The 18,608-nt window shown below is 38.7% G+C and overlaps 1 protein-coding gene across 5 annotated transcripts in view; it reads right to left on the bottom strand.

The window, feature by feature from the left end:
• Positions 1-18,608, bottom strand: part of EFCAB5 (EF-hand calcium binding domain 5) — a 131,323-nt gene that overhangs the window by 64,768 nt on the left and 47,947 nt on the right. For all 5 annotated transcript variants that reach the window (XM_058675956.1, XM_058675958.1, XM_058675957.1 and 2 more), the window contains one exon: positions 14,600-14,670. In XM_058675956.1, the coding sequence (XP_058531939.1) occupies positions 14,600-14,670 (71 nt within the window). The remainder of the gene's footprint in view (positions 1-14,599; positions 14,671-18,608) is intronic.

Genomic DNA, 18,608 nt, shown 5'->3' with positions numbered 1-18,608 from the left:
TTTAGTCGTTTGATTTTTTTTTTTTTATGTAACTAGAGCTTAAACCTTGGGCTGTAAAGTAAATCAAAAGTATGTTATCTCCAAAGCTAATACAAAATGGAATAAAGGAAAGAAGAAAGGCAGTAAGAAAGTAGGAGTAAAGAGACAGTATATTCTTAGAACTCTATGAATTACAGTAAATCTGTTCTCTTTATATTAAAAATGTAAATTAAAAAAAAAAACAAAAATATTAACTTAGCTCTGGGTCTTCCCAGGGGACTAGAAAAATAAACGAAAGAAATGAAGACCTAAAGTGGTAAAACATGCCTTTTGAAGAAAGAGAGACAGTTGTGGGAAAGTAGCTAAATTATGCAGAAGCTTAAGGAAGATAAGATTTTAAAAAAAAAACAAGGTCTGTTTGTACAGAATTCTCTGGGCCAAGAATCCCAGGTGTAGAATGCTTGCTGTTTCCTGGTACAGAGAGGATATCTTTCACATGGCAGTTTTAGTAAGAAAGACTATAATACTTTTTCTGCATTTGCTGTTTCTCAGGTGCCTTTAAAGTAATTTTAGCGCCAGGTATGACATACTCTGCTACCCTGGGAATGCAAATGTGAGAATTATGAGGTGGCCATAGTCCTCTTTGAGCCGTGAATGCTAAGAGTTCATCCACAGAGAGACAGATGAAACAGCACAGAGAAACACACTTGACGTTTTTCTCTTCCTGAAGTCTGTGAATTTATGCGCATTTCATCTTAAGCTACACCAGGTCAGGTTGGTTCTTATTTCTTGTAATTAATGTGTAATCAACTTGTTTTCTTTCTTAAAAATCCATTTTAATAATCTGTTACTAAAGAATAATAATTTTTTTCATTAACACATAATTTCTGAAGTTGACATTTCATTTTCTTACCAATATCAACTAGGTAAATTCAGAATATATTATGTAAGAGATATGCTAGGCTTGAATCCATGTGAAAGACTCATAAATTATTATTCAACTGGCACACAACTATAAAGAATAAAATTTACAGCAGAACCAAAGAGCTTTTCTGAATACTTAATTCCCTACCTGCCTCAACAACCTAATTGTCAGTCTTTCTGGTAGAACTTTGAGCACAGTTAAATTTTTTTCTGCTTCCCGGAAAGCAGAATAGTAATGTAAGATGCTAAGAACTCACATTCTGGAGCCTGTCTGGCTTTACATGCTGGCGTCCAGGTTCCTTCATTTGTGAAATGGTATCACAGCAGTAGCTGTCTCAGTGCCTCATGGTGCGAATCTTCCCTTGAGGTGTGGGTATGTTTTCGCTTGAGGCAGATGAGAAATTTGAGGGCTGGAGCGAGGGCTCAGCTAGCTAATCCTCTGCTGGCAAGCACAGGCATCCCATATGGGTGCCAGTTCATGTCCTGGCTGCTCCACTTCTCGTCCAGCTCCCTGCTTGTGGCCTGGGAAAGCAATAGTGGACAGCCCAAAGCCTTGGAACCCTGCACCTGCGTGAGAGATGTGGAAGAGGCTCCTGGCTTCAGAGTGGCCCAGCTCCCGCCATTGTGGCCACTTGGGGAATTAAGCAACAGGTGGAAGATCTTTCTCTCTGTCTCTCCTTCTCTCTTTAAATCTGACTTTCCACTGAAAATAAATAAATCTTTTTAAAAATAAGAAACTGGTCAAGAAAATATTCCTTATAAAATGAAATGATCCTTTCAGTACATGTAACACTCAGAAGGGGAAACCCGATGAGATCATTGAGTCTCAGAGTATTATCTGTAGGTCAAAGAGCATCAATATCACACGAGAACTTATTAAAAATGCATATGCTTGAACGCCACAAACATTGAATCAGAAGCTCTGGAAGCAAGCCCAGCAATCCGTTTTTTGACAAGTCTGCCAAGTGATTCTGATGCTCACTAAAGTTTCAAAACCAGTGGGCTAAACCATCTGGGTGACTAAGCCCAATGCATGTAGAATCGTGTGATTCTGTTATCTAACCTTAATGGCTTTTTGCTTATGTAGTTGGTATATCTCTAAGTTATTCAGATGGTAGAGTTACTAACTAAATGGCATATTCTTGCCATATTGCAGCTCAATCCCCAAATACTAAAAAGAATTATTGATTTATAAGAATAATCATCCTGTTTTCTATGAAGTTTTTGGCAGTTGAATTCAAAGTCATCTGAGTTTTTATGACTCTGGAGATGCTATTGAATCAAAAAATAGTTGAAACATTTCTCTGAGAGACACTTCAACATTCTGATGTATAGTCTAGAACTCTTCTGAGTTAGGGTATTCTGGTTGTTCTGATAAGTGTGGACTAGATGACACCAAGACTACCAATTGCCAACATCAAGCACAAATCAAAATCCAAGCAGAAAAATTACAGATGTTTGTCAGTACCTCTTTTGAAAACAGAAGCAAAGTGAAAGTACAAGGGAATTTTAGTTTCATACTTTTCCAAGGAATGAATGAACGTGATTATTAGATTGATTTCAGAATTAATTAACTACTGATATCTTTCAGGTTAAGGCTGTGTGAACCATTTAACATTTAATTGCAACATTTAAGTTGTTCCTATGCACTCTCTTTCAGTGTGATGAATTCTGGACTTTTCCTTTCTGACTTAGAGAATGTGTTAAACATCACATTTAATAGAACTGCTGGATTTTACAGCTCTGGGCCTTTGGGATTCACAGTTACTTGATTGTAGACATGCTAGAGAGTTGATGAAAAAGAGTGATATAAGAACAAGAGGAAGAAAATAATATTTGGGAACAATTTTAGTATAAATTTCCAAACTGCATTTGTAAGCACTGGTAGTTTACAAGCAGCCTGTGGAAAGTACCACCAAAATAAACAACAACAAAAAAAATGAAACAAAGAAAACAGATTCTTTTCTGTCACTGAAGGAATGGAATGTTCATACAGCTTTTGGCAGAAAATTAACTTTATAGTTTCAGAGAAGGAACTTTTAAAACAGTGCTAACTTTACACTTAACAAAGCAGTAATGTATTTTAACTCTTGATTTGTTATAACTTAGCTTAGCAAATATATTAAATAAAGGCCTCCTTCATATCCAATAATTGATTAAAATCATGCTCATTTTTGTCCCTATTGGTGTAGGAAAACTTAGATAATGCTATGTGCTAACTTGTGTCCTCTCCTCTCCAAATTCATATGCTGAAGACCTAATCTTCAGGATTTCAGAATGTGACTGTATTTGGAGACAGGATCCTTAAATAGGACACTAAATTAAAATGAAGTCATTAGGGTGGATCCTAACCTAATATGATTAGTAACCTTATAAGAAGAATTTGTGGGGGAAGCAGGGGACTGTATCTGACACAGTAGTTAAGATGTTGTTTGGGACACCCATACCTCATTTGTGAATGTTTAGGTTTGAGTACTGGCTCTGCTTCCAATTCCAGCTTCCTGCTAGTGCACACCCTAGAAAGTAGCAGGTAATGACTCAAGCACTTCGATCCCTGCCACCTGTCTGAGGACTCAGAGTGATTTCTAGGTTCCTAGCATCAGCCTAGCCTATCCCTGGGGCGGGGGGTTTGAGGAGTTTGGGGGGGGGTTGTTGAGGAGTGAGCCACAGGATGGAAGCTATCTCTCTCTTTCTCATTCTTTCTGTTACTTTTAAATGAATGAACACACAGTTTTGTTTTGTTTTCAATCAAGAGAAACTTGGGAAACAGGTATGTGCAGAGGGAATATTCAGTGAAGATACTGGGAGAGAAGATGGCCATCTACAAGCCAAGGAGAGAAGCCTTCAGAAGAAACCAATCCTGCTGATTGAATCAAAGTTCTAGTCTCTAAAACCAAGAGAAATAAAGCTTCTGATGTTTAAACCACTCAGGCTGTGCTGTTTTGTTTGGCAGATTTAGAAAGATAGTACCAAAAAACATGGAATTGCTAATCAGGCAATTTCTTGATTTATGTTTGTTAAACAGTATTATTTTTATTTAACAGATGAAAATCAACTAGAAACACAGATGCATTAACCTGCAGGATATCCACTCATTCAGCTCCCACCTTTCCAGCTAAGAATTCTCTCATTTGTCCCCAAGATATCTGCATATTTTTTCACAGAATATTTCTGCCTCTACCTCCCCTGAAAGTTCCCATTCTCCTTTTTTCCTGTCCTTCCTACCGCATCTCCAGAAACATAAAAAAATAAAATGAGCCATGTGAAATATCAGAATGCAAGCCACAGAAAAACTAGAGACAGATCAGATAAATACCACTGTGGGGAAAGCACATAGCCCAGATTTAGTAGAATATTAAAGCTACAATCTTTTTTTTTTCCAATAATTGTTTTTATTTTTCATGATTTTTACATAGTTGATTAGGGTGATAAGGGTCAAGGGCTACAGTAAATAAAGGTACAATCTTAAAGCATATTTGATGAAGTCTTTCTCTTTAAAATTTAAACTTGGAGCAATGTCAATTTGAAGACCTCAGACTATACGTTTGATAGATCATCCAACAAGTAAGCAATCATCTCAGTAGATCACCACTGAGCAAGACTTGGAAAGGGTCCCAAAGAAGAGACTCTCAGCAGACGTATGAGCCTTATTTACTGCCAGCCAAGGGATGCAACAGCTCTTCAGTGTGGCAGAATCCAAAGTTACTATCAAAATCTTACCATATAATATGTGTAGTTTTTATATATGGTTATTTTTAAGCTCATTATTTAGTTCAGGGCTGCAGAATGCTTGAAGTCAAGGCCTACTAAAAATTATTCATGGGACAATGACCTTCATTTTATGAACAGGAATGTGTTGGTAGATGCATGACTAGCATTTCCCCAGTCATCAATTGGGTAACAGGGTCAGGCAGGGATATGAGTGTAGCAAATTGATCTCCACTACTGAAAGTGCCATTAGATCAATTGCCTCACTTTAGGGGTTTCTTGGTTTTAATATATTCCCACGTTCTAGAAAACTCCCCAAACAGACCAGGGTGGTTGGGTACCCTATACCTTAATCCATACTGATGGTATAATTCCTGTGGGGAACTATGACTGACCTGAGTTGGGAAGTATGCTGTGTTGTGTCCTGCTTAAATAACGAATTATGTATTCTTTGCCGTAAAAGAAACTATGACTGTTACAGGTGTCTATAGCATTTTTCCATCCCTATTCCCTTGGAACAATCACATGTAGTAAAATATATAGAGAAATTTTATCCTATGGTATGAATTTGAAGTAGTTCAGAGCACATAACCCCAAAGCATGCCATTTTGGCATAAACATTAATTTGACCTAAAGATGCTTTAAAAATCATTTGCAAGAAAATTACTTTGACCTTCCTTCCTCTTTTTTTAAACCTTAAGATGAAATACCCAAGTGAAAGTTTCCCTTTCTGTACTGGCAGGGAAGCAATATTCATACCAAGGACAGGAATTTGGGAACAAGAATTCTATATAGACATTGTTGAAATAATATTCTAGTCTTCTACACAATTCAGTTGCTTTTCTTATCACAATTTATTATATTTTCCCTATTCAGAAAATAAATGTTTGAATCTGTGCCTTTGGGGCTTCATTCCCCTATGAAGGTGCACATGCCATAAGAAACATTGTACACTTTCCCGCTATTAATCTGTTTTAGGTCAGCTGATATTTCAGGACCTAGCCAGAAAAGTCCCTTGAAAGGATAGAACTGGAAATTCTGTCTCTCCTATCTGCTCACATATTCTCAACCCTTTTGTTATGTATGAGTAATTACAAGATAAAGAACATGTAGATGTTTGTTCAAGATAACTGGGAATGGTTAAACAAATAGAATTCAAGCCCAGAGCCTCAGGCTTAGAATGCACAGACTTGACATGCAGACCACATACTGCTGGAGAATAATCCTTTATTTAAAAGTCTTTGTTTGATAAGCTTTAATAGCCATTGACATGTATGGCAGCCGAATGGGATGTGGGACAGACTGGACTAGTCTGCTACACATACTGGCAAACCAGGGTAGGGGGCGGGCCTGGTGGGGGTTATTGCGGGTGCTCTGACTAGTCTGCAGCTCCCACTGGTTTATGCGAGGGCCGAGTTTGTGCTAGGCAGAACCAGGCTGGACTGCAACACCCATTAGCTCCAGTAGAAGTCGGGGCTGAAACCAGAACCAACCCAGAAATTGCGATCACCAGCTGATCCAGGCAATGGACTGTGCCGGGCCCTGTACTTGCTAGTACATACAAGAATCTGGTCTGGGAACACCTCAGACAAAGTTTCTTTGGGGATCTCCCCAATCAAACTGATGGACTCAGAACCCTAACCAAGAAAAGACAGAAGACAGAACAAGTCAAGTAACCACCTAAGCTATATGTTGGCAGCAAAATACTGGGCAAACGGAGACTCTTTGATGGACTATGTCAATCAGTGGATTCTTCAATGACCTCATCGTGCTTGGAGTGGCGAGATTGGCAGCAATTCATAACTGTTGAACTATCAAAACCACCTGAGCAAGAATCTCGGAGCATGCCCCAAATCCAGGACTTGGGGTGGCTGGGAAACTGGGTCGGGTTTCTCCCTCAATATCCCCCTTTACCTCAGATACATGAAGGAAACAATATGAAAATAATAGTCTTACCCACTTTCCTATAGCCCTTGAACCTTTTTACCGCAATTAACTATGTAAAGATTGTCAAAAATAAAAAAAAAAAATGTCTTTGTTTGAGAAAGCTGTATCTTTTACTACTTTGGAAGCAAGAGGTTATTAGACTGTATTAGGGTAAAAATAACCCAGGCCCAAATTAACTGATGATATCAGTGGAAATAGAAACAAATCCATCTCTGGAGCCCCTAGAGGGGTTGGGCAGGATCCGTATTGATAAAAAGTCGGTTTTCTTCAGCTCTTCATTTCAAAGTCTCAGAGGCCCTCCTCTGCCCAAGGTCATCTCTCCCCCTCAGTCTATGAACTCTTGGAGTAATAAAGATTTTGAATTGTAATTGACATCTGGAAGCATAACTCAATAAATGAAGCCCCTCCTGACCTGTCATGCATCCATCTTCGTAATGAAACATCCAACTAGAGGCTTCAAACCAGTCAGGAGTAAGGAGCCTCAGGATCATAATTTCAAAAGACCTACTGACTGTTTAGGGACTTTCCCAACCTACATGCATGCCCACAGGAGTCCACTGTGACCAACAAGGTAAACTTAACTTGGTTGGCTGTAGTGAGCAACACCACTGTTTTGAGCATGTTTTATGCAAACAATCATCAAAGAAGCAAGCAAACAAAATCAATAGTGTTTGCACAGACCACGCAGCTGGGTGCAAATAGAAAAGTGTTGTATACAGAGGGGGATAAACTGAATTGCAGGCCATGTGCAAGATTGATGTATGGGTGCCAAGGAAAACTGCCAGGCCTCCTCAACCTCTTGATAGCATCTGCTCAGCTCCTGTGAGAGTTGTCAGTAGAATCCCTCTGCCTTGTGATCTCCCTTATGTCCCAGCATTATCCCCCACCAAACCTTATCTGCTCTGCACATTAGCCTCTGGTCAATTTCTATTTGAAAGTGAACCAAAACCTAAGGCCAGTAACACAGTAACATCAGTGATTTTAAAGTTTCTTTTTCCTTGTACAGCATAGAGATGCCCTACTTTCCAGGTAGCTATTTTTGGTACAAAAATAGTAACTCTTCTTAAGAACTCCATATCACATAGATACCACCATAGCCTATTTTTAAAAAAAATGAGTTCCAAGTTCCAAATGATCAACTGACAAGAACTTTTGGGAAGATGTCCACACAGCCATTCATGAGGCTGTCACTTAAAAATCACAGGAACTTTAGCAATGGAATATAACTTTTGCCCTAAAATGTATCAAGGAAAGTTTAGACTTTCATTGAAGCAGATTATTAGGAGATTCTTTATCAAAGCAATGGGAAATTTTAGTGGTCAAGAAGTCTAAGAAATAGGGGCAGGCATTGGCCTGGAGGTTGAATTGCCAGTAGGGATGCCTGTATCTTGCATCACAATACCTCTATTCAAGTCATAATCCTTCTCTGGATTCCAGCTTCCTGCTACTGTGTAACATGGGTTGTACTAACTGATGACTCAAGTAGGTGGGGCCCTGACATCTAGCTGGTTGACATGGTTTGAGTTACTGATTCCCCTGCCTTCTTCTGGCCCAATGGGGCTTATATGCATTTGGGGCCTGGGCCAGCAGATGGAGCTCTCTCTGTCCCACTCTGTCTCTCTTCCTTCCAAGCAAATATATACGATTTTTTTTAATTCCATGAAATAAAAAAAGGAATCCCCTTATTTTAAAATCTAGCTAAAATTCCAATAATCACACTAATTATTTTAGAGAAAACAAACATTTTAAAAGGTTTCTTAACCATATTGTGAAATCAACCTTAGATCCTCTCTAAGATTGAAATTTGGAAATTTTAGAAAGAATTCTTTTATGAGCACCTGCTTACTTATGGTCTGAACACAAGGTCATGCTGCTAGTTTTTCTAATGAAAGACCACTGAACTGGAAGTTCAAGAAACTGGAATTTGCATGGGAAACACAGGATCTGTTCTATAACTCAGCACCAGTGCTATAGTGTCCTAAATGGTATGTTTGTTCTCATGGAATGAGTTGTCTTTTGGGTATCAACTATTCTGAGACTTTAGAGCAAACTTGACATCCTTTTAAAACATATTTCTATGAAGTTTTCAAGACCTCATATAAAATTAACAATGGCCACCACCTGGATATCCATCTGATCCTGCTCCCTGCTGACGGCCTGGGAAACAGCAGTGGCGGATGGCCCTTGCACCAACATGGAGGTCCTGGAGGGAGGTTCCTGGCTCCTTGCTCCTCTCCTGCCGGTTCCCCTCATCTTTCCCTGTCTTTCTCTCTCTCTGACTCTTTCAAACAAATAAATACATTGTTTACTGATTTTTTAAATAAAAATGGCTATATTAGGGGTGGACATTTATGAAGGAGTTACAACATCAGTTTAGACAGCAATATCACATGCCAGAATGCCTCGGTTTGAGTACCAGTTCCACTGCTGATTCCATCTTCTTGCTAATGTACACCTACACCAAGGAAGCCAGCAGGTGACAGCTCAGGTAGTTATGTTCCTATTATCACATGGAAGATGTGCGTTGAGTTCAGCTTCAGCTGGGACCAATCCCAGCTATTGTGGGCATTTGGAAAGTGAATCAATGGATAGGAGATCTTTGCCTGTCTGTTTCCCTGTCCCATCATTTCTTTCCCTAAAAAATTTGTGGGGTTTTTTTTTTTTAATAAAAGGCTAATATGGAATACAAAACTTGTACTCTTGACACAGTTAATACAAGATCAGGCTTACTGAAGAGGATGTGGGTCAATTACCATCACATGAAAGATGCATTCACACTATCTTGGTGTGTCCTCTTATAAGATCTCAGTGTATATTTCTAGCTAAAAAAAAAACAGGGGCCTAGTTTCCTACTATAGACTCTTAAAATCAACACACAGATAAAATGCTATTGAGTCTAAGCCAAAAGAAGAAAATGAAAAAACAATAACAAAAAACCCACTTATATACAACCACCAAGATAAACCAAATTTTAAACTAAACAGAAGACAGAATATCAAAGAGAATCCTCACTATTCTGTTCATTGAAGCTTTATTCACAATAGTCAAGATATAAAACCTATCTATATATCTGCCAATGAATGAATGGATAAAGGAAATGTGGTATATACAAACACAATAAAATACTATTTGATCTTCAAAAAGCAGGAAATTCTGTCATTTGTAATTTGATGAGGAGAACATTATGCTGAGTGGATCAAGACAGGCACAGAAAACAAATGCAGCACACTCTTACTTGTATGTAGAATCTAAATAAAGTTGAACTCATCAAAGTAGAGAGTAGAATGGTGGCTACCAGGGACTGAGTTGGGGAGAAAGAGGGAGATGTTTAAACGGTACGAAGTTTTAAGAGGCATAAGTTCTCAAGAAATACTGCACAGCAGGGTGACTTTAGTAATAATATATTTTGTATTCCAAAGTTGCTAAGAGAATAAATCTCAAAAATCTCACCACAAAAAATTGATAGGTAAATGGATACATAAACAGGTGTATACATGGATTAACTTAATTTAATTATCCCAGTTTTTATACACATATCAAAATATATTATATCTCAAAAATATATATAATTAATAGTTATCAACTAAAATAGCATTAATAATACGAAATGACACAGAGGAGCTGAACAGAAAGAAAGGAATGAAAGCTAAGACAGAACTAAAAAAAATTCTAGAATTTGTAAGGATTTGTTGAATAAATAAATGAACAAATGGTTAGAATTTCTTAAAAGTGCAAGGTATGGGCATTCTAAGAAGGACTATGCTGTTGCAGAGTCATTTCGTACTCTACTGCCAGGAATTGGGAAAGCGAATAGAAAAGAAAACATCAAACCTCTAATGTGGAGATTCAAAGTGAAATAGAACTGGTCTCAGATAGTCAAGGAAAAAAGTCAAGAAAATGTCCATACCATAAAAATTAGGATAGAACTGTGCAAACACAAGCTATATAAAAAGAAATATCAAGGGGGCAAACAAGCAAAAGAAGAGGAGGAAGAAGAACAAATGACTGATAAAAAAGCTGCCTTTTTCAAAAAATCTATTTTTGATGATGTTTACATAGTTGATCAGGGTGAGAAGGATCAAAAGTTAGGGAAGAGCGGGTGTGATCATTGTTTCCAAATTTTCTATTCCATCTCCCTGTTTTTTTGGGGGGAAAGGGGAAAAATAAGGAGAGGCCTTACACACTCTCCTAACCACTCTGGTACCCAGGGATGGGGAATGGCCACCCGATATCAACCCAGGGTCCCAATGGTTCGACCCATGCTCCAAGAGTTCTGCTCAGTTGGTTTTGACAGTTCTGAAATGCTCTCAATCTTGCCGATCTCAATTGCTGACATAGTCCTCCTTAGAGTCTCCATTTGCCCAGATATTTTCTGTCAATGCTTGGCTGGAGTCATTTACCAATTTTTTCTGCCCTCCTTTCTCTGCTATGGTACCAGATGTCCTCTGCCGGCCCCCCTGGACTGCCATGTCCTCCATGTGCATCCGAGCATGCTGTCCACTGTTCTGTCTTAGCCACTGAGTTCTGGCACATGTATTCCATGGTCAGACTGTAGATCCTGCAATTTTCCCCATGGTTGGAATTCTGCATCCCGCAATTCAAAAAACCTCATCTGAAGTGATTCCAGATCTGACTCTTGGTTGTGCTTGCCAGTACATCACCAACATCAGCCTACGCACACACTGGTAGTTGGAATTGCTGGGTTAGTTCTGTCTCTAGCCCTATTTCTTATGTAAACCAATGGGTGCTGCGGCCCAGACCAACCCTGTCCACTACATACTTGGTCCTCAAGTAAACCAATAGGAACTGCAGCCTAATCAGAGAGTCTCCCAAGAACTCCCACTAGGTTTGCCCCCAGACCTGGTTCCTGTGCTTGCTAGTATGTGCAGCAGACGGGTCCAGTCTGTCCCACATCTCATTCAGCTCTCGTACATGTCAATGGGCATTGAAACCTGGTTCAACCCAACTGACTCCACTATCCAGCCCAAACTCATGCTGGCAGGTGCCACTGCCTGTGTAGCCAAGTCCTCCCCAGTCCCTTGGGAGGGCTCACCAGTAGGAGTTGGAGCCCATGAGAGAGGTGCCCAGTTTCCCCACTGGGTTCACTCCCACTTCTGGATCTTGCACTCTCCAGGCAGTTCTGCAGTCTAGCTTGACAGAATTTGCCCCCAATCCCAAAACTTGCTAGCTAATGCTGGAGTAAAATTCAACCAACCTGCTCTTATTCTGGCCTATGGCTGCACCAATAGATACAGTCAGTTAGCCCAGCTTGGCTCTCTCCCTAACCCAGTTCACATGCAGGCCAACAGGTATAGCCCTGCCTGATCTGGTTTGCCCCTGGTCCCAGTTCTCACACTCACCAGCAGGAGTAGTGGCCCAGCAGGGGAGCCCCCGGCAGCACCCCCCTATGGGCTCACACCCCGCCTACCTCAGATCTCACCTGTGCTTATGGGTGCTGTGGCCCAGTCTGGCATGGCTGACCTCAACTCAGCATTTGCCAGTGAGTTCTGTAGCCTGGCCCGGCCCTGTCCTGCTCCCAATTCCTGCTCATGCCAGTGGGTTAAAAGCTGCCTTTCAAATAAAAAAAAATTATCTTTAAAAAATTGGTCAAATAAAGAATGTCTATTCAATTGGACAATGACCTTGAATGAGGCAGTGGTTTCTCAGGACACCAAAAGTCAAAGCAATAAAAGAAAAAAAAATTGGGCTTCAATAGACACCTTTTATTTTTCAGAGGATGCCAAGAAAATGGGAAAGCAACCAAGATTTAACTTTTGTGCCAGCTAAGTTCTAGAAAGAGAAAAAAGAGTGGCGCTAAAAAAAAAAATCCAAAGAAATAATGGTTTAATATTTCCCATGTTTGTCAAAACATAAGCTTACAGCTACAAGAAGCTGAGCAAATCTCAACAGTACAGACTCAGAGATTGATGACAGGAGACATCATAACCAATCTTGAGAAAAGTAAAGACAAAGCAGTGAGAGAAAAATGGCATCCCTGTCTTTTAATGAAAAACAGTTCAAATCATAGTAGATTCCTCATCAGCAACCCTGCAGGCCAGAGAAAGCATGCTCTTCAAATACTCGAAGCAAAGACTGCCAACTCAAAGTTTTATTTCTTGGGGGGAGGGTTTGGGGAGGGGTGGGGGGGGAATCCCAGTGCATATAAAAATGTGCCACATAATGTAATGTAATTAATAAAAAAACACAAAGTTCTATTTCCAGGGAAATTATCCTTCAAGAATAAAGGCAGGAAAATATTTTCTGAAAGCCTTGGTCATTTGAAGACCTATTCTACATAGAATTAGTTGTCTGAAGATATGTTCTAAGAGAAAGTGTAAAAAAAGTCCTTGAGATAGAATGGATAAAAGAAGGAGTTGTGAAACATCAAGAAAGAACAGAGCAAAAATACAAATATATTTAATAGACTTTTTTCTCACATTTTACACATTCTTGAATTGTAATAATTAAAGCAAAAAATTTATCATTGTCTAATATGATATATGCACAGGAAATATTGAAGACAATCACATACATCGAAAAGTCTAAAGAGACTTAAAAGGAGGTATGATTTCCACATTTCATTTGAACTCATAAAGTGGTGCTGTGATATCTTAGCTTCAGTGGTGGTTATAGGAATCTGTACATGTGATAAAGCATGCGTAGTATCAACGTTAGATTCCTAGTTTTTATATTGCATAAAAATTTTGTTCTGAATTATTAGATCCCTGGAGTCAGGAGCTAGGATCAGGAATAGAATCCAGACACATTAATATGGGGATGTGGACTTTCTAATTGACGTCTCACCTGCTGGGGTAAACTCCTGCCCTGTAACATTTTTGTTGCTTAGAATTTCCAAGAGAAATCCATTACCCAAAAGCCACAGAAAAATAATCAGATGTTGGTCAAGAGGCAGAAGCAGGAAAGAGCAAAGGGAATGCCCAAGTCAGAACCATTTCTGGGTTCCCCCAGGAAACACAAGGCAAGGTAAAAAGCCATGGACTGACTAGCTTGAGTAATTCTGGCAAAATGTGGAGGTACAGGAGCCATCCCTGTTTGTCTGGGACTTGGTCTGGGCTGATGTAGTGTAGGAGAAACACTGGCTTTGTGTGTGAGAACCAGCAAGGACGTGATTTTGCACCATAGGGAGCATATAAACAACTCTGGCTATTAGTTTAGCTGTGTGACTGACAGACAGACAGATAATCTAACAAAAATACAGAACATGACTGAGATATCAATTCCAAAAAAGATATCAATTCCAAAAAAGAAATCCTTCATACAGAAGCTAAAAACTGCATACAGTATATAATCTGTACATTCAATGAAATAAGTGTTATCTGTACTTTGGGACTCTTTACCAAAAAACAAAGGGACATAGAGGAAACGTGAAATATTACAAAAACAGGCCACCAAAGACGTCAGACTCTGGTATCAACAGCTGTATTCAGTTTCTCTACTACCACTGAACCATATTTTCTCAGAGATATAATATATATAGACTTGGGAATCAAATTATCTGAATCAAATTTCTTATGTTCCACAAGTTGGTAGACAATCTGCAGGTACTTTACCTTTTCTGTACCTCAGTGTTTTTCATCTATAAAAGTAAAAGATGAACAACAACAAAAAAGTAGAGGACAATGTACTTGAAAGATTCCACAACAGCATAAATGGGTATTTTAGGACTGTGCTTATCAGCCCATAGGAAATGCTTTGAAAGTATTAGATGTTATTATTATTATTTGTGTAGACAGATTTCACTGAGTATAAAGTATTGGTTTTTCTTGATTTTTCCCATAAGGTGAAGTGGGACGTTTTTCACACTCTCACCTCATGGGAGCCATTGATTCAGAGAAATTGTAAGATGTCTTTGATTCTAAGATCTAACATAAAGTTCAGCAAGGTAAAATATTTCTAAATATACCTGAAAATTTATAAAACATTTTATGGTTTCATTTAATTTTATTAATTCTATTTAATGTATAACATGCAGCAAAAAACAGGCATCATTGTTTGACCCAAGTATTATATAACTTCTTACTTCTGTAAATTCTGTTTTGTTCAAGCCAGGTTCCATTGAGCTAATAATATCCAATTGTTGACAACACGATTCTGAAATAAAGGTTATTTGCTAGTTAGTTTGATTGTAATGCATTTATATTTTATATTTACATTATAGTGCTTTTAAAAGAACATATAATTGGTTTTTTTGTTTTGTCCCTACTGTTTCTTAAAACAATAAGAAATGCCTGAGTTTGACATTTTTTTTTTAATATTTATTTGCTTATTTGAAAGTCAGTTTCAGAGAGTGAAAGAGAGGTATCTTCCATCTACTGGTTCTTCCTCAGAAGGTCACAATAGCCAGGGTGGGACCATATTGATACCATGAACCAGGAGTTTCATTTAGGTCTTCCATGTTGGTGACAAGGGCCCAAACATTTGTCACATCTTCCTCTTTTTCAGGCCATTAGCATTGAGCTGGATTGGAAGTGGAACAGCTGGGGCATGAAGCAGTGCCCATAAGTGATGTGGTGTCACAGGCAGTGGGTTTACCTGTCATGCCACAACATTAGCCCGTCCTTCCTTCCTTCCTGCCTTCCTTCCTTCCTGCCTTCCTGCCTTCCTGCCTTCCTTCCTTCCTGCCTTCCTGCCTTCCTCCCTCTCTCTCTCTCTCTCTCTCTGTATCTTTCTTACCTTCTTTCTCTTTCTTTTTTTAAATATTTATTTATTTTTGTTGGAAAGTCAGCCATTTGGGGAGTGAGCCAGTAAATGGAAGACCTCTCTTTTTTTCCCCCTTTCTCTCCTTCACCCTCTCTCTCCCCTGCTCTCTGTGTGACTCTGCCATTCAAATAAAAATTTTGATAATAATCATAATAATAATAATGGTAAAGGGGGCAGTAGTTCAAATAAAAATTCATAATCTACCATTTTATAGAACAATATGTAATCATTACTGATTCTACCAAGCAAACACAGATTGTATTAAAGTTCACGATGGAAGAACCAATGTACTGGCTTCTGCTCTTATTTCTATCAGTAACTCTTCTTGCCTATCCTATGCTATCACAAGGACATAAAAAGAGTTTACAGTCATTCTTCCACTTTGTAACTGCTAACTTGGGGTAACAATGATCAGGAGGATGGGGAGAATCTCACTGAGAAATGAGAATAGATCTCAAATAATCTATTGCTATTCATGGAGCACAAATGGTCAAACAAATCAATTAGAGAAAGTCAACTGGATATCAAATATACAAGTCTCAGTGCCTAAAACTCTAGCATCTTAAATGGCAAGTCAGATTTTCTTGCCTAATTTCATACAAGGAAACCTTTGAAAATCAAATCAGCAAAATCTGTGGTTCTCTTTAGGGGTGGTACTATCTTCCTTCCTCCCCACCCCCCAGAGAGCACAGTGGAAATCTGTGGGTGAGTTCTGTTGCTGCAGTGATGTGGAGTGGGTGTAGAGGCAGAATTCCTGTGGTTCTTGTACAATCCAGGCTCTTTCCTCCTGCTAGACATTCAAGTAGATGAAAAATCTGTTTATAATACTTTTGAATCCAGAATCTAACTCTACATATGAGCACTAAGTATATTTTTGTTATTAAAAATTTTAAGAATGTAACTATCATGAAAATTTGAGGAAGAAATTTCACCAAGAGTTCAAATTGTTTCCTGTGTCAGATATTTATGTAATAAGAGATAATCTCATAAATTGAATTTGAACTTTAATATAGCATACTTGTGTCATTTTGCATCTGTATGTATATATATATACATATATATATATATATATAAATTCATTCATTCTGCATTTATTTTGAAACGCCAAATACAAAGAAAACTGTCAGTTGAAAATGCTTTGGTTTATATATGAAAAACCCAACGCCAGCATCATACTGAATGGAGAAAAACTGGAACCCTTCCCACTGAGATCTGGAACAAGACAGGGATGTCCACTTTCTCCACTACTATTCAACATAGTCCTACAGGTACTCGCTGAGGCCATAAGACAAGAAAAAGAAATCAGAGGAATCCAAAAGGGAAACGAAGAAGTCAAGCTCTCACTATACGCAGATGATATGATTCTTTATGTAGAAGAGCCAAGAGACTCAATACAGAGACTGCTAGAACTTATACGAGAGTTTGGTAGAGTGGCAGGGTACAAAATTAATGAACAAAAATCAACAGCCATAGTGTATGCGAACAGCCCCAAGACGGAAAAAGATTTAACCAGCAAGATACCATTCAAAATAACAGAGAAAAGTATGAAATATCTGGGAATAAATCTAACCAAAAATGTAAGAGACCTATTTGAAGAAAATTACAAACTACTTAAAAAAGAAATTGAACAAGACCTCGAAAGATGGAGTAACATCCCATGCTCCTGGATAGGTAAAATCAATATCATTAAAATGTCTATACTGCCAAAAGCAATATATACATTCAACGCAATCCCAATCAAATTGCCCAAAACATTCTTCATGGAACTGGAAACAATGATCCAAAGGTTCATCTGGAAACACAAAAAACCACGGATAGCTAGAACCATCCTGAAGAACAGGAAGTTAGCAGGGGGAATCACAGTTCCGGACCTCTGGACATACTATAGGGCAGTGGTTATCAAAACAGCGTGGTACTGGCACAAAGATAGAGAGGAAGATCAATGGAGCAGAATAGAAACACCAGAAGGGAACCCAAACAGGTACAGCCAAATAATCTTTGACAAAAAGACAAACGACAATCCAAGCAAATGGGAAGGTCTGTTCAATAAATGCTTTTGGGACAACTGGTTAATAGCTTGCAGAAACAAAAAGATAGATCCACATCTCTCACCATACACTAAGATCAAACCTAAATGGATAACAGATCTAAACCTACATCCAGAAACCTTCAAACGTTTGGAAGAAAATGTTGGATACACTCTGCAAGATCTAGGGGTAGGTCGCTACTTCCTAAAAAGGACACCAAAAGCAATAGAAATCAAGACCAGAATAAACAAATGGGACCTCATTAAACTAAGAAGCTTCTGTACAGCAAGGGACATAATCAACAAAGTAAAAAAACAACCCACAGAATGGGAGAAGATCTTCGCGCACGACATAGGTGATAGAGGGCTAATCTCCAGAATATACAAAGAGCTACAAAACAACCAAAATGTCAAAACAAACAAGCCACTCAAGAAATGGGCACGGGAAATGAGCAGACACTTCACAAAGGAACAAACCCAAATGGCAAATAAACATATGAAAAAATGCTCAAGTTCCCTGGCAATAAGGGAAATCCAAATTAAAACATCAGTGAGGTACCACCTGACGCCAGTAAGACTGGCCCACATGAATAAAAGCACCAACAACACTTGTTGGCGAGGTTGCGGGTAAAAGGGAACCCTACTCCACTGCTGGTGGGGCTGCAGGCTGGTACAGCCTCTATGGAAATCAGTATGGAGAACATTCAAACAACTCAAAATCAACATACCGTATGATCCAGCAATAGCACTCCTAGAAATATATCCAGAACACTTGTTTTATGAGAAACCAACATGCACTCCTATGTTCACAGCAGCACAATCAGTAATTGCAAAAACATGGAAGCAGCCAAAATGCCCATCAACAGAGGATTGGATAAGAAAGCTATGGTTCATCTACTCCATGGAATACTACTCAGCTATTAAAAAAAACAAAATGCAGTTCTTTGTGGCCAAATGGGCCAAACTGGAAACCATAATGCTAAGGGAAATGAGCCAATCCCAAAAGGTTAAATACCACATGTTTGCCTTAATTTAAGATGATATGATGTTATGTATAACATGTTATGTTATGTATGTTATATGTTGTGTATAAACTAAAATTGAAATGTCAATGAGGTGGTCACAGAAGGTGGTTAAGAACTCGCATTTACTTTTAACATATTGGTTACTCATTACTATGTCAATTAATTCCATAATGATGTAAATTTTTGCTGATGGTATGTTGGAGCTTTTAATTGATCGGGATGATACTCTGCTGGCTCTGTCTTCAGACCAGAGAGGGTATACCTAAGAAGCCGTTGAA

The sequence above is a fragment of the Ochotona princeps genome, chromosome 17 (genome assembly GCF_030435755.1).
Source record: "Ochotona princeps isolate mOchPri1 chromosome 17, mOchPri1.hap1, whole genome shotgun sequence".
NCBI lineage: Eukaryota > Metazoa > Chordata > Mammalia > Lagomorpha > Ochotonidae > Ochotona > Ochotona princeps.
Note: the sequence above shows the minus strand (reverse complement) of the source record. Positions and strands in the feature narration are given on the sequence as shown.